The 16,735-nt window shown below is 38.6% G+C and overlaps 1 protein-coding gene across 1 annotated transcript in view; it reads left to right on the forward strand.

The window, feature by feature from the left end:
* The window catches only part of MACROD2 (MACRO domain containing 2), a 2,334,919-nt gene continuing 2,319,436 nt past the window's right edge, over positions 1,253 to 16,735 (forward strand). The window contains exons 1-2 of the mRNA XM_018056932.1: positions 1,253 to 1,551; positions 8,677 to 8,793. Of these exons, the coding sequence (XP_017912421.1) occupies positions 1,506 to 1,551; positions 8,677 to 8,793 (163 nt within the window). The 5' untranslated portion in view covers positions 1,253 to 1,505. The remainder of the gene's footprint in view (positions 1,552 to 8,676; positions 8,794 to 16,735) is intronic.

Below are 16,735 nucleotides of genomic sequence, written 5' to 3' on the forward strand. Positions count from 1 at the left end.
AATTTCACTTCCTTCTTGAAGCTTTCCTTATTTCTCTCAATTTTTTAGTGTTTCTCAGTGTTAAGAGAAAAACAGAAGCACTGTCACAATAAAAATTTTACCTGTGTTATTAATCATTTTCATGAGTGTCCTGTTACTCAGAACATTTCATTCTTTACAATTCTAAGTGGCGCCTCCCCCTTTCTTTTCTCTTAAAAGAAACTGTGTTCCAAATAATTACTTGCTCTTACACATCTGACTTACCTACAGCACATATGGCACAGCACTTCAATTATCAAATGCGGATTCACCACTATCATCAAATCAGCCTTGTAGATGATCTGATGTTTAGAAACACCATAAATTTGGGGAGGGGTTTACCAAATTTCCTCTAAATTCTAGATCATTCTACTCTTATGGAGGACTTAAGTAGAACTGGGTTTTCAGAACACGTGCAGACTAGTATTGCCCAGATTCAAGCGAACGCTTTAGACCAGCAGCTTCACCTGAAGCAACTGGCGGAGAGTAAAGTAAGATGACGGACTTTGATTAACACCCACTTGAACCTGCTTTGATGCAAGTTCTTTAATTTTCTATATAAAGTTTTGGTTGCTCACTCCTCCCCGGGTCTTAAAACTCTTGAATAGTAGTTCATTTTACCTCTGTTCCTTCCAGACTTCACCAGAATCGAGTGAAATATGTAGTTTCTACTACAAGGGCGAGGAGCGGATAGTGTATGGTCTGGAATCATCACCTAATCCTTTCCTTTCTTTCAGTTATATTTGCCCACTACGAGGAAATCTTCAGATTCTGTGGTAAAATCCGCCCAGACAGGGCGACGACAGCGAGCGAGTGCACTTCGTGCTGACTGACATCCCTCCCACAAATACAGCTTAAGGCCTTGCGGCAGCGTTGCCAGTCTACAGTCACCTGGCGCACCTGGCCCTCCTCATAGGCCACGCCCTCGGGTTCTCCCTCCGCAGCGAAACCGGAGTGAAGCCCTAGCTCTTCTCAGAGTTCCCAGGTGGCCGCCCCACGCCACGCCCCAGTCGTGAGCCACCTCCAGCCCCCTCGCGCCCTGGCTCCGCCCCCTCCAGCTCCCCAACGTCTCCGGCGTCAGGCCCGAGCCTGCGCCTGCGCCTGCGCCTTGGGGCCGAAGTCGGGGCGCGCGGCGGCTGGAACGCGGAGAGCGGCGGGCGGTGCAGCCAATGGGAGGCGGCGCTGGCTAGCGGCTCGGAGGCGGGGCCTGCGCGGGTGTTAGGTTAGCGCGAGGCGTGACCTAGTTGACAGGCTCTGAGGTGCTGCTGTGGCGGCGGCCGTGGGGCTGAGGCGGGTGGGAGCCGGAGCCGAGCGCGGGCTGAGGGAGGAGGGCGGCGACTGGAGAGCGGCGAGCGGCGCGGGACCCGGAGCCTCTTTCACTTTTTCCGTCCCGAGTGCCCCCTCCCCACCCTCCCACTCCACACACACCCTGTTTGCCCGTGAGCCTGGGGAACTTGCAGCTTAAAGCCAGCCACCCCCACGGCAACATGTACCCCAGCAACAAGAAGAAAAAGGTGTGGAGAGAGGAGAAAGGTAACCCGGCCGTCGAGTCCTGGGGGGTCGGGCGGCGGGGTGGGGTGGGGGCGGGGGTCAGGGGTCTGTGTGTGCCGCGGCGCGCTCCTCCCGGCTCCTGCCTCTCGCCCGCCCAGCCGGTGCCGCCTTCCCGGCAGGTCCGTGTGTGTACACGCGCGCACGCCGGCGTGCACGCGCCGCCCCCGGGCACCTGCGGCTCGCGCACGTGTGGGCGCACGCCCCTCTCTGCCTCCCGCTGCGCCCGGTCACCTTTGCCGGGCCGGCGGCGCGGACCTCTGCGCGGCGGCCCCTGGGCTCTGCCGGGCTCTCCCAAGCTCCCCGCCCTGTCCCCGGACCCCAGCCGGGACTCTGGGATTCCCCGCCCCGGTGTCCCGCGGACACGTGCCCGCTGGCCGACGGCCGGACTGCAGCTGCTGATGCTGCTCCACTCCCGCGGAGCCTCAGCCGGTCACCTCTCGCCTCGCTCCCTTGTGCTCCGCTGGCCGGGCGTCCCCGCCTCTGGCTGTTCAGTCAGGGCCTTTCCTTCTGCGCCCGCCGCAGTGTGACTTTTGGAACCTGGATCTCCGGGGAATCCTAAAGCGAGCATGTCTGGTCCGCGAGGCTAGGTGCCTTTGGAGAAGTCCGAATGGGTTTTTCTCCTCAGTGCTTTTCCTCTCTGTTCCGTCACGGTCTGAAGTTGCTCCGAGTAAGATTGTGAGACTAATGTCACTCTGTGAATGAGCCCACCCCTGAGTTTTGTGCAGATCCAAGCTTGCCCACATCAGCAAGGTTGACGGCAGCATTGAGGTCGATAAGACACTGAAGTGTGCGACTCAACCATCTTTTCTCCCCCTTTCTCCTTGTTTCTCTTTGGCATCAGTTAGGCAATATTCCAGCAGTCTCTGCAGTTTTTTCTCTCTCTTTTAAAAATTAGCTAATTATACAGAAATGTAGTAAAAAGTACTTGCATTGCTACTGCTAAGATATACTGAACTTAGTATATCAAGAGTGACAGAACTGCAAATCTCTCCTAAGTACCTTACCTTCTTTATAGAGCAAGGATAAAAGAGTGACTAGAGTGAAAGTTGATTTCATTGATGATAGATGTTTAAAACCTGTGGATTGTTATTGCAGCTTCTGGTCTTTATAAATAAGGCCAAGCAGCGGATGAAAGAAAGGGAATGAATGTGGGAAAAGAATCCTTTAATATAAGGCTTACTTCAAACAGCGCATGAATAAAGGGATTAATAGGGATTCTTTTTTCCACATTAACTACTGGCAAGAATTAACAGCATAACTGAAGGACCCAATTAAAAGGGTCTTTAAATATTGACAGACTAGGTTGTATACCATTTAATTATATTTTAATGATTATGGACATATATAGAACTGAATTTTGGTGTTGCAAAACAAATGCTGTTGATATATAAAGTAGTGTAAAATAATTTTGCTTTGTTTTCCCGGTAGAAGTTATTTGAATTTCAACAATTTACCTTGTAAGCTTTGAAAAATCTTTTATGCCCATTTTTATTGATAATCTTGAAATATTAGGTTATTATTGATAATGAAAGCAGAATAGTGAAAGACATGGAGATTGTTTTTAATAGATGAATAATTGATGAAATTATAGCAATTACTTAAGAACTATATTTATTCCATAATAATGTTCCTAAAGTAACAATGTTATAATGGTTCCTTCATTTAACATTTACACTGTTAGACTGTGATAAATAAGCATTTTAGAAACTTTCATGTCTTGATTTTTTTCTTCTCTTACTTGTAATAATAGGATAAAATATTACCAAATTAATATATCCTAACAGAGAAGCAAATGCACAGTTAAAGAAGGCATTTAACAAAGTAAATTTTTCTCTTGTCCAAAACTAACCTATTTTTGCATGAAGTCGAATGTTAAAAGAGAAAGTTAGTATGGCCTTGAAGACATTTTAGTGTGTCAGTGTCTTAATTAGGATATCTATTTTTGGAATATGTAGTATATATAATATTGTAAATCAACTATATTTCAATAAAATTTCTATCTTATGTTGTACCATCAAGAAGGAGCTAAGGATTTCCAGGATCGTAGTATTAAGGATGGAATGCATTACCTTTTTCTGAATTGCACTGAAGAGGGTATTATTGTATTTTTGTAGCTGTTATTTAAAGCTAAAGGAAGGCTTACCCACCTCATTGAAATGTCAAGGCATTCTATAAACATATTTTAACTCAGTATGCCATATAGTAAGTATGGCTGCAAAGCTGAAACATCCCTTAAGGAAAAGTTTTGTGTAAAACTGAAGAGACTGTATATATGACTGTGGCCTCCAGTATGTGTCGTTGTTTAAATAAGTAACTAAGGAATTCTCAAGTCCACATAGGTTAAATAAATGATGTTGATCTAATAGTTTGCACCCCCTAATTCAAAAGCACTCAAAGTGTGTTATCATTTTACGTACTGGAAGCTAAATTATCTTTTTGTCTTATTTCATGTCCATAGTTGAGTTTTTAAGTAAATGGAATGACAGAGGTCAGGTTGCTTTCCCATATGTACTCTGATACTAAAAAGTACAAGTTGCTTCGTAATATTTTTGATCCTGATTGTTGATATTGCAGTATTTCCCTATTAGTGATCTGAGCTTTTATGGTTGTGCTTTGGTAAACACCAGTCATCACTTTTCTTCCTCTGTGATTATTTCATATTTACTGTTTCCTTTAAGCTTCTTTTTTCACCAGGACCCCAACCTCCTACACTAAACAGATGACATTCTCTTGTTTTTTTTTCTTTTGGCTGCAATTGGTCTTTGTTCCTGTGTGCATGCTTTCTCTAGTTGCAGCGTAGGGGCTACTCTTGGTTGCTGTGAGCAGGCTTCTCATTGCGGAGGCTTCTCTTGTTGTGGAGCACAGGCTCTAGGGGTGTGGGCTTAGTAATTGTGACACACAGGGTTAGTTGCTCTGTGGCATGTGGAATCTTCCTGGACCAGGGATCGAATCCATATACCCTGCATTGGCAGGCAGATAACTGTCCACTGTACCACCAGAGAAGTCTGACATTGCCTTTTTTATTCATGGAGAAAATACATGTCATGAACACATGAATAGCCCTAAAATCTTTCTTTCTTTACATGTCCGTTGTTTTCAGCTTTTTTCCTTTTTTTAGAGGAAACACTTTTTTTCTTGGTTTCTAAGGTTAACCCATCTGCTTGTGCTCTTTATATCATCTGTATTCTTTGAGATCTTGTATTGTCATTTATGCTTATTTGGGCATGTTTAGTTTCTCAGTGTCTTTGGGTTCCTCTTCTCAGCCTATAACAATAATTAAGTCTCTTCTACCCTAAGGTAGTTTTCCTTCCACAGGGTTCCCTTTGGAGTTGCTATTCTCACTTTTCTCAGTTCCTCAGTCTCCTGTATCTCAGTTATGTTTTAAGGAAACTAATGTTTCTAAAGTCATTCAGTAATAACAATGATGATGGTACTGGTATAAAAATACTTACTATTTGAGTTCTGGTTTTGTATGCCCAGCACTATTTTAAGTACATACTTGAATTGTCTTATTTAATTCTCACAACTTCATGAGGTAGTATATTGTGAGCTTTGAGCTTTGAACTCCATTTGCCTGGGTTTGAATCCTAGTTGTATTGCTTACTAGCTGTGGAACTTTAGGTAAATTATTCAACTTCTCTCTTCTAGTTGTCTCATCTATACATTGGGAATAATACCTACCAGCCTACCTCAAGAAGAGAGATGCAAAGAAATTAACCCAAGATCACATAGATTTGCATGATTTGGCATTAGAATCCAGATGGCTCTGTTGACCATTTTGTTCTCTTTTCAGTGTTCTTGACCCAGATGATAAAAACGTGTGGCTTATTAATTTTCATTCTTCCTGATTGTCCTGTAGCAGTTGACAAGGTTTCCCCTCTTCTCCTTATTAAAACACTTTTCTCTGCTGGTTTCTATATTGCTGGGACCCTGATTCACCTTGTACCCCCAGTGACATCTGTTTTATTTTATTTTCCCATCTTTGTGTCCACTGCCTAAATGTTGTTCGCTTGAGGTTTGCTTTCCTATCTCATCCTTCCCTATGAACTTACTGTAGGACTAGAATTTTAGGTTATGAATTCCAAAATTACTAGGCTGGTTTTCTTTCTCCTGAGTTCCAGATTCTTGATTTCAACTTGAATGCCCTAGAGGTCTTAAATTCAATATAGTGTTGACTCTGGAGTATTGTAGTATTGAATATATCCCATGTAAGCCAGTTCTAGGAGTAGGGAAAAATGTTGCTTCCCTAGTTTTTGTTCACTTGTGCTTACATAAATACTTTTTTCAGTTTATTTCTATGAAAGAATCTTTTAAGTTGATTATTTTATAAGGGTTAGATGACCTAAAATGAGATACTATCCTTAAAACCACTTACCTAAACTACTGTACCTCATAGTATGCTGAAAGAGAATTGAGAGTGTGAGTATGACTGTCAATAGCTCTACATCATGGAGGCCTTTGGTAAAGTACATGATACATGACAGCTGACATAACAAAATGAGTGAGGATGCCAGTGTCAGTTTATACATTGAATATTAGTAAATCTTAACTTGTTACTCCCTTAGATTCAAACAGAATTTTTACATTAATTTTCCTCCTGTATCCTAGTAGATCATTTTATGCACCATCTAGGATGTGCATAATCAACTTCTATATTAGTGGTGTAGTTTGTAGGATAAGGGCTTCCTTGGTAGCTCAGCAGTAATCTGCTTGCCAACGCGGGAGATGTAGGTTTGATCCCTGGGTGGGGAAGATCCCTTGGAGAAGGAAATGGCAACCCACTCCAGTATTCTTGCCTGGGAAATCTCAAGGACAGAGAAGCCAGGTGGGCTACAGGCTATGGGGTTTTAAAGAGTTGGACACACTTAGCAACTAAACAACAACAACAACCCAAACAATTTTTAGGGTAAGATTAAACTGCTTGGCATGGTATAGAGATTTCTGTGCATTTTTGTTTTATGTTTCCAGTTACTTTTCAAATTCGTTGCTGTTTTCCTCCTTGTATTAATACCTTCATTAAATTATTCTTGAATAGTTTATTTAAAACTCAAAATTCTCTAAGCTAGACTTCAACAGTATGTCAGCTGAGAACTTCCAGATGTTCAGGCTGGATTTAGAAAAGGCAGAGGACAAATTGCCAACATCTGTTGGATCATCAAAAAAGCAAGAGAATTCCAGAAAAACATCTATTTCTGCTTTATTGACTATGCTAAAGCCTTTGACTGTGGAAAAACAACAAACTATGGAAAATTCTGAAAGAGATGGGAATACCAGATCAACTGACTTGCCTCCTGAGAAATCTGTATTCAGGTCAAAAAGCAACCGTTAGAACTGAACATGGAACAACAGACTGGTTCCAAATTGGGAAAGGAGTATTGCAAGGCTGTATATTGTCACCTTGCTTATTTAACTTATATGCAGAGTACATCATGCGAAATGGCGGGATGTCATGATGAAGCACAAGCTGGAATCAAGATTTCTGGGAGAAATATCAATAACCTCAGATATGCAGATGACACCACTCTTCTGGCAGAAAATGAAGAACTAAAGAGCCTCTTGATGAAAGTGAAAGAGGAGAGAAAAAGTTGGCTTAAAACTCAACATTGAAGAAACTAAGGTCATGGCATCCAGTCTGATTACTTCATGGTGAATAGATGGGGAAACAATGGTAACAGTGACAGACTATTTTCTTGGGTTCCAGAATCACTGCATATGGTGACTGCAGCCATGAAATTAAAAGATGCTTGCTCCTTCGAAGAAAAGCTATGACCAACCAAGACAGCATATGAAAAAGCAGAGGCATTACTTTGCCAACAAAGGTCCATCTAGTCAAAGCTATGGTTTTTCCAGTAGTCATGTATGGATGTGAGAGTTGGACTATAAAGAAAGCTAAGCGCTGAAGAATTGGTGCTTTTGAATGTAGTATTGGAGAAGACTCTTGAGAGTCCCTTGGACTGCAAGGAGCTCAAGCCAGTCCATCCTAAAGGAAATCAGTCCTGAATCTTCATTGGAAGATCTGATGCTGAAGCTGAAGCTCCAATACTTTGGCCACTTGATGTGAAGAACAAACTCATTTGAAAAGACCCTGATGCTGGGAAAGATTAAAGGCGGGAGGAGAAGGGGATGACAGAGGATGAAATGGTTGGATGGCATCACTGACTCAATGGACATGAGTTTGAGCAAGTTCCTGGAGTTGGTGATGGACAGGAAGGCCTGATGTGCTGCAGTCACCTCTTGGCGAGCTTTCCCTGAGACGGCAGTACTGTATCGTGGCTAATGGTGTAGGCTATAGTTGTTGATGGAGATATCTATGTGGCTTTTAATGGAAAGCTCTCTTGATGTGAACAAACTGCTGAACTTTGATGTGCTTCATTTCCCTATCTGCAAAATCAGGATAATTATACTATCAGTTTTGCTGAGTGTTGGAAAGATTATTTTAATTAAAGTATACATGTGAAAGTCCTGGCACACAGTGAGTTCTTTATAAATGACATCAGCTGTTGTTAATTCTAAGTGTTTAACACTTAGAATTAGTCTAACACTTTAAAAAGTGTTATAATGTTACAATCAAGACTTATAAAGTATTATTTATATCACCTCCACAAAGGTATTATTAAATTGAAAGAGCATTTTTATTGTTGGTGGCATCATAGAATTAAGGAATATCTTGGTGGTTGGTTTTCTTGTGCTTTTAGCATTTGTATGTATTTGTCTTAGGATTTTTTATTTTGGATTTATGTAGCTATTATTTTTTATCTTACCCATTTCCTTTTTTGTCTTATGAACTCTTCCAGAGTTAAGGGTCACCTTTGTACCTGCAGTGTATAAATGTATCATTTGGCACATAGTGGACTGTCAGTAGATGTCTGAAAGAGCTTCTTTCTGGGCTGTCACAAGAATGTTTTCCTCATCAGGCTTTGATCTTTTTTTTGCCTGCTGAGTGTTAATTTGATTCCATTCAAATATGGAGTCACTGATTTATATTTTGGTATTCTTCAAGCCCACATCAACTCTTGGTTAATTTAACATGGTTAATGTTTAAATTATAAAATAATTCCTGAACTTAAAAGTTAAATACAAATGGAGATTCTGCTTTTATTTTGCAAGAACGTTTACTGAAGATGACCATAGAGGAGAGACGCAAAGAATACATAAGGGACTATGTTCCCCTGAACACCATCCCATCGTGGAAAGAGGAGATGAAGGGCAAGAGCCAAAATGATGGTAAGTTTCTCAGAACATTTTTTCAGGTAGATACCATTCCTATTTGTTTATGACCTCTGCAGGACACTTGGTGATAGAATGGAATAACTGGCACTTAATAAAGAGATGTCATTTTTGCTATATGAAATAATTGGTTATCATTTAATTGTTTTTAGCAATCTACCCTGTGTTATTTAAACTTAAGAAATTGTATTAACGTAATTCATGTTTGGAAATATACCACATTTATGTGGTGCTTTTTTTACAGTTCCTTTAATAAATCTATTCTACAGTAGTGTTTGGAGCAAATGATATTAGGGATATGCTGCTTTGGTGGGATGGCCTGTTGAGTTTGTTTTGATTAGGTTCATTTGTAAAGTTATTTTAAGAATTGGATACAGTTGAAAGAGTGTATTAGAAAGAACAGAGAAAAACCAAATAACATTTCATGTAATTTTAGAGAAGAGTTTATATGTTGTATGATATGTTATGTTTACCTGTAAAGTATTTGTATGACAAAGTTAACTCACTCTTAAAGTTTTTATGATCTAATGAGAGTCCAGATTATTTCAGGGAAATATATGTGTTAGAATATAAATGAACTATTAAGTATTAGGTATATGGAAACAGTTCTAAAAAAGCATAAGAGATTTAATGGATGTTTAACATATTATCTCTGAATGAGTACTCATTGGTGTTAATAGTCTGAATGTGAAATTTAAGAAGAAATGGTGTTTTTTAAGGATATATAAATATTGAGAATGAAAGCTAATTTTATGAAAGTGACCTAGAACCTTTTAATTTCATAGATTGTGGTCTTAGATTGGGGCTTCCCTGGTGGCTCCAGACAGGGAATTATAGAGTATACTATGGACCCAGATCAAGAAGACTAACATGCAATTGCTATGGCTGAAATCTGTGGAAAAAGCAGCCAAATTAGCCTTTGGTGTTTGTGCAGAGAACACGTTTACCTCAGTGTTTGGGCTTTAGAGAGAATTTTGTTTTTCTAGGAAGGCAAAGCCTGTGGGTTCCTTTAGAGCTTACTCTGCCTGAAAACATGTGTGACCTTGGGCAAATGAGGTAGTAGCTGTACCCCAGGTTTTTTTTGGGTCACTGAACAAGCTGATTGCGTTGTACACATCTGACCTGCTTGCTCAGTGTCTTCAGCAAATGCAGTTGTTTTAATAATGGTTGAATTAAGACATCATTGAGAGAAGACAGTGCTGTGTTAAGAAAAGTATAGATCAGGAGGACAGATTTCTGGGCCTTCTCTGAACTAGGGCCATGTGCCTCTTCATGTTTTGGTCTCAGTTACTCTTTTGTTTATGAGAAACTGATAGTGAATACTTAAGCTCCACTTTTTGTGACAGGTGAATCTCTCTTTTACTTGTGCTTCGTTTATCTGATTTTCTTTCTTCATTGCTGTTGTAGGTGGTCATTTTCTAAGGCCGATGATCTATTTAAACAAATTTTGCATCCTGAAACAGGTAGATTTCTGTTGCTGTCAGAATAATTGAAAAAGGAATAGTGATACTCAGGCTGCACTGCCCAGTTTTGGGTCTGCTCACGTCTGTGTAGAGGCTTGGCCTTTATGCTTCTATTTGAATATTCATCATGAGAGACTTAGGGTTAAACTGGGGCTCCTCTGTCCATGGGATTTTCCAGGCAAGAGTACTGGAGTGGGTTGCCATTGCCTTCTCTGTAGAAAACTCAAAAGTTGGATATTTTCAGAGATACCACAGACCAAAATATTGCCCCCAGTCAGAAAAGATACATTGAATAACACCTCACATTGTTATTCCCTAACAAGAGCTTTTTTAATCATTTCTCCCAATATAAGCTCTGTAAGTGATTTACAACTGCTGTCTAAATTTCATTTTTTTCTTCAAGTTTTTTGAATGTGTATGTTTTTCATGAGGAACTAGGTGGTGGTATCAGAATTGTATTTTTATTAAACAGTGTTTTATTTCCTTTTAATGTTACTGTATTGTGACCCAGAAATTGGTGACTGGTCTCCTCTCTTTTTCATGAAATGGAATATTTCTTTGCATTATATATATCTTTCATTGTGCTTTCTTCCAGTGTTACCTATCCAGTGCTCAATTATACTGAAATATTAGTCAAGAGAGTTTTGGTATTTTATTAGTTTAAAAAGATCCTTTAAAAATACAAATCTTTGAAAAATGATAAAGGACAATTATATAGTAATATTTTTATATTTTATTTTTAAGTGTTTAAGCCACTGCTTGTAAATGTATATGTATTAATATATAGGTAGATATTGGTATTTGTAATAATTTAATCTTTTAAGTATAAGATTTCAGTTTTACAAGACATCTGTTTATGAGTCTGTCATTTAGTTTCTGATTTGTAGGAAAGGGATAATATTTGTTGGCCTAGCATAAACATAATATTCCAATTTTAAGTTTAATAGTTTATTGTTTATTATCTGTGTTTTTACAGAAGACCATTTTGGCCTTGATGTCCATGATTACATGGAACATTCTCAAGCTATTTAAAATTTTTTTTCTTAATTTTGTTCAGTTTTCCTTTAATTAAATGCTTCTTATTATTTTATTGTAATAGACATTTAAATAAAAATGGGAGTGGCCAAATGTATTTGTTGTAATTTTAAGCTGTCTTAACAAAAGGAAACCAAAAATTGCCAAATAATATAAAATCAATGTTTCTGCAGAAAGGAAGAAGCAAGTAGATGATATTTTTTACTTTGACTTACTAGTTTGATAATATCAGAAAGCTAGGGACCTGTAGATGGAGAAGGAAATGGCAACCCACTCCAGTATTCTTGCCTAGAGAATCCTGTGGACAGAGGAGCCTGGTGGGCTGCTGTCCATGGGGTCCCGCAGAGTTGGACATGACTGAAGTAACTTAGCAGCAGCAGGGACCCGTAGAAGAAAGAATGGGAGATTACCGGAAAGACTGATACCCAAAAACCCATTTGCTTATTATTCGTGCTTATGTTTGTCAACTACCATTAGTAAATCTCTGAAATTACATGCTTCTGATTACTTCTTCCTCTGGTTAGCAATTATGTAATCTCTTCATTTGTCAGTTGCTCTGTTGCAGGGAATTTTAAAATACTTGTTTCTCCTATTATACTATTTCTCTAGCACCTGTAATAGTGCCTTATGCCTAGGTGGGCTCAGTTAGTACATTACATAAGAATGCCTCAGAGGTTAACAGTCTATAAAGGACAATGCTTTTTAAATTTTTTTTCAGACTTTAAAATGAGCATTTACTTCACTTTGTATAATGGCTCCAGTTTCATCCACCTCATTAGAACTGATTCAGATGTATTCTTTTACAGTCTTTTGGACTCTGTGGGAGAGGGAGAGGGTGGGATGATTTGGGAGAATGGCATTGAAACGTATAATATCATATATGAAACAAATTGCTAGTCCAGGTTTGATGCATGATACAGGATGCTCAGGGCTGGTGCACTGGGATGACCCAGAGGGATGGGATGGTGAGGGAGGTGGGAGAGGGGTTCACGATGGGGAACACATGTACACCCATGGCAGATTCATGTTGATGTATGGCAAAACCAATACAGTATTGTAAAGTAATTAGTCTCCAATTAAAATAAGTAAATTTATATTAAAAAAATAAAAAATAAAATAAAATGAGCATTTAAAAAGATATATAAAAATAGACTAGTAAAATGAAACTTTATGTGCCCACCATCCAATTTCAGCATTTAATAATGATTAGTTTTATGTCATGTATGTTCCCTGGACATTTCTCCCAGACTATTTTGGAGCAATTCCTGTATATCTTACCAACTTTATCTGTAAATACATGTATATATGCCTGTGCATGCATCTGTAAAAGGTAAGGGCACATTTTTGTTATTTTAATATAACCACACTACTACTGCACCTGAAAATTAAGAATTCTTTAATTAAATGTCCGATTAGTATTCAAATGTTTCTCATTATCTCATAAAGAGTTTTGCTTTCTTGTATGGTTGGTTTTCTTGAGTCAGTAAACAAGGTTCACATACTCCATTTAATTGATATATTTCTTAAGTCTCTTTTAACCTGTAGTTTCTTCTGTTTCTGTCCTTTTGCCTCTTGCAGTTTATCCATTGAATAAAGTAGGCTATTTGTCTTATAGAATTTTTCACATTTTGGATTTTACTCAGTGCATCTTTGTTGTGTCATTTAGCATGTTCCTCTGTCCCCCTGTGTTTCTTATGAGCTGGTAGTTGAATCCAGAGGCTTGGTCAGACATGAGTTTTAATTTTTGGAAAGATTACTTAATAGATTATTGTACCTTCTTTTTGCATAATGTCTGGTTATTGCTTTCTGTGATGATTAAGACTGGTCACTAGGTTCAGATACTGTCTACCTAATCCATTCTTTGTAACGTTCCATATCAACTTTTTGCCTACTGAATTTAGCAGCCATTGATGACTGATCCATTATTTTATTAGGGGTTGCAAAATAGTGTTATTCCAGTTTTATCATTCCTCCTTGTTTATTAGTTGGACTTTCTATAAAGAATTTTTCCTTATCAACTTTTTTGGTTTCATGCAGTATAATTTATATAGAAAAGGCAAATAAATGTGGTTTCTTTTTATTTGCCTGTTTTCAGATTGTGTTGATTTTCTGAAATCCTGTGAAAGTAACCAAAGGTTTTTTCCCTGTCAATCTTTCTCCAGTCCTGCTGCTGCTGCATATGATAAATGGGAATGCCTCATTTAAAGTTAGTACCTGTGCAGATGCATACAATTACTAAACTGCAGTCCTAGGATATAGTAGAAAGACAAAGATATATGAATGGATGGGTGGATATGATATAATAGAAGGATGGCATTGCTTCTTTGTCGGGACAAAAGTTCAGTTCCCAGGTTTAATTGGTGTGTGTTCTGTTCTCTTGTGCTACTTTCTTTGCTAAAGTTCTGCTAGAATACCAGTCAGAGAAACGTGATTTTGCCATGCTTAGGCTAATCGTCTCTTACTGGTTGCCCTTAGGGAAAATAGCTATAGTTATAGGGGGATTGTGAGTCATTACTTTTAATGTTTATATGGAACAGTAAGGGATGAGAACTAAAATAATGAAGATGAGTTAGGTGGAAACTATAAAATTATTTTATTCAGGTATGACAAAATAGTAAAAGGGTCATTTAGAAACTTGATATTTCATATCTTATATGTAATATTCAAATCTGATTCATAGGTCATTTGAAAACATTTAACTAGAAAATACCTGAACTGTGAAGTCTTAGTAAGTCTGAATTTCCATTTTTTGAGGTGTATAGAAATATTTTGAGATTTGTGGGTTGACTGGAGGCATGTGTGTTTGTTCCTTTTGATTAACTTAGAAGTTCAGCCTTTTTTGCTCTCTTTAACTAACTTCTACTTTTGAATGATTTTTAAGAGGTAATGGCAAACCAAAAAATATGTTATTTCTATAAGAGGTGATAGCTGACCAAAGAAATAAAAGTTAAGTCCAAATTCCTGAGTTTCTCTATCACATTGAGATCTTATTTCAATGTTTTGAATTTTGTTTTATTTTACCTGTGTCCCACGTTGACTATTGATATTCAGAAATCATCAAAGAAAGAGTATCTTAGTCATGTTTCAGTTCCAGTGCAGAGCCCTGTATTTTTATCCTTAGTAAATTAGCAATAACTATTTCTTGAATGTCAGTATATTTATTAATCACCAGATATGAGGAAATAATACAGTTATGTTGCTGAAAATCAGATGGACGGGGTAAGGGACCATATGACAAAACAAATTAAAAAATTTTAGTAACTATGATGAGGTGGGCTTTGCTACAGATTTTTAAACTATATTAACTGCATTATTTTTTATTAAATATTTGATGTTGTTTGGAAGACAGGCCACAATTTAAAATGACTGAATAGTTAGAAACATGGTATTTATAACAGGATTGAATTTAGTAGGGTTATAAAAATTGGAAAGGTAGGTTTCCTATTATAGTCTTTTGATATTGATTCCTTTTAATATTATTTTCAGTTTGAGCACTATGCTTTAAAAGTAAAATAATCTGTAGAAGCAGAAGAAAGCTTAGAGCAGAACACTCAACTTTATTAGGTACAAGTCTTTTGTTTTCAGTGGGTGGTGATTTTTTTCCCCATGATCTTAAAATGAATTTAATTAAAAAACAGAAATCTCTTTTTGCCTCAGGTACCTAAGATCACTCAGGCTTATTCTTTTAACATTTATTTGTGAAGTTTCCATTACCTGTGAAGATGTTGCCCAAGTAGAGCTTATATTAGAAACATATTTTTTATTCCAGAAGTGAAAAGTAGACTAAAGACTGGGCTTCCCAGGTGGCTCTAGTGGTAAGGAACTTGCCTGCCAGTGCAGGAGACATAAGAGACTTGGGTTCAAGCCCTGGGTTGGGAAAATCCCCTGGAGAAGGAAATGGCAACCCACTCCAGTGTTCTTGCCTGGAGAATCCCATGGATAGGGTCACAAAGAGTTGGATATGAATGACTTGACTTAGCACACAGCACACACAGATTAAAGACTAAAATCCTAAAATGATCTGAATTCTTCTATGATCTGGCCTTTCTCCTTTTGGCCTCTTATTATATCACCCTTTTTCTTGGTCTCTGCAACTAGCCATGCTGTCCTTTCTCTTTCTGGAATGTGCTGTGCTCCTTCCCACTGCTGATTATTCCTTTTGTTTTTATCTTCACATCTCAGCTTTCACTTCTCAGATTGAAACCTTTCTATTCTCCCTGAAGTCTTCCCTGAACCCTTACTCTGAAACAGGTTCCTATATTAAATACTTTCATACAGCATTGGTAACAGTTTGTTTTTAATGTACTTAATCATAGAATTATCTGATCAAGATTTATCTCCTTACAAAGACTACTTACTATGAACATTGGGACCATGTTGTCTGTCTTAATTCTCCTTTATATCCCTGGCATCTAGCATAATGCTTGATGCACAGTAGATATTTAATAAGTATTTGTTTTGTGACTTGAATAAATGATAAATTATTTGCCTGGTGGTATTTCATTTCATACATTATTTTTTGTCTTCTCACCTTTTTTTTCCTACTGAATTATAAAGATTCATGTGGGAATGATGGCCTTAGAAATTAATCCAGTTGTTTTTAACGTAGATAATAAATACTTTTCCTATCTGTAATATAAGGTCAGTCTTACTCTTTTAAAGATTAGATAGCCTAATATATGTAGATGACACCACCCTTATGGCAGAAAGTGAAGAGGAGCTAAAAAGCCTCTTGATGAAAGTGAAAGAGAAGAGCGAAAAAGTTGGCTTAACGCTCAACATTCAGAAAATGAAGATCATGTCATCTGGTCCCATCACTTCATGAGAAATAGATGGGGAAACAGTAGAAACAGTGTCAGACTTTCTTTTTTTGGGTTCAAAAATCACTGCAGACGGTGACTGCAGCCATGAAATTAAAAGATGCTTACTCCTTGGAAGAAAAGTTATGACCAACTTAGATAGTATAATTCAAAAGCAGAGATGTTACTTTGCCGACTAAAGTCCGTCTAGTCAAGGCTATGGTTTTTCCAGTGGTCATGTATGGATGTGAGAGTTGGACTGTGAAGAAGACTGAGTGCTGAAGAATTGATGCTATTGAACTGTGGTGTTGGAGAAGACTCTTGAAAGTCCCTTGGACTGCAAGGAGATCCAACTAGTCCATTCTGAAGGAGATCAACCCTGGGCGTTCTTTGGAAGGAATGATGCTAAAGCTGAAGCTCCAGTACTTTGGCCACCTCATGCCAAGAGTTGACTCATTGGAAAAGACTCTGATGCTGGGAGGGATTGGGGGCAGGAGGAGAAGGGACGACCGAGGATGAGATGGGTGGATGGCATCACGGACTCAATGGACGTGAGTCTGAGTAAACTCTGGGAGATGGTGATGGACAGGGAGGCCTGGCGTGCTGCAGTCCATGGGGTCGCAAAGAGTTGGACATGACTGA

This window comes from Capra hircus, chromosome 13 (assembly GCF_001704415.2).
Source record: "Capra hircus breed San Clemente chromosome 13, ASM170441v1, whole genome shotgun sequence".
Classification (NCBI taxonomy): Eukaryota; Metazoa; Chordata; class Mammalia; order Artiodactyla; family Bovidae; genus Capra; species Capra hircus.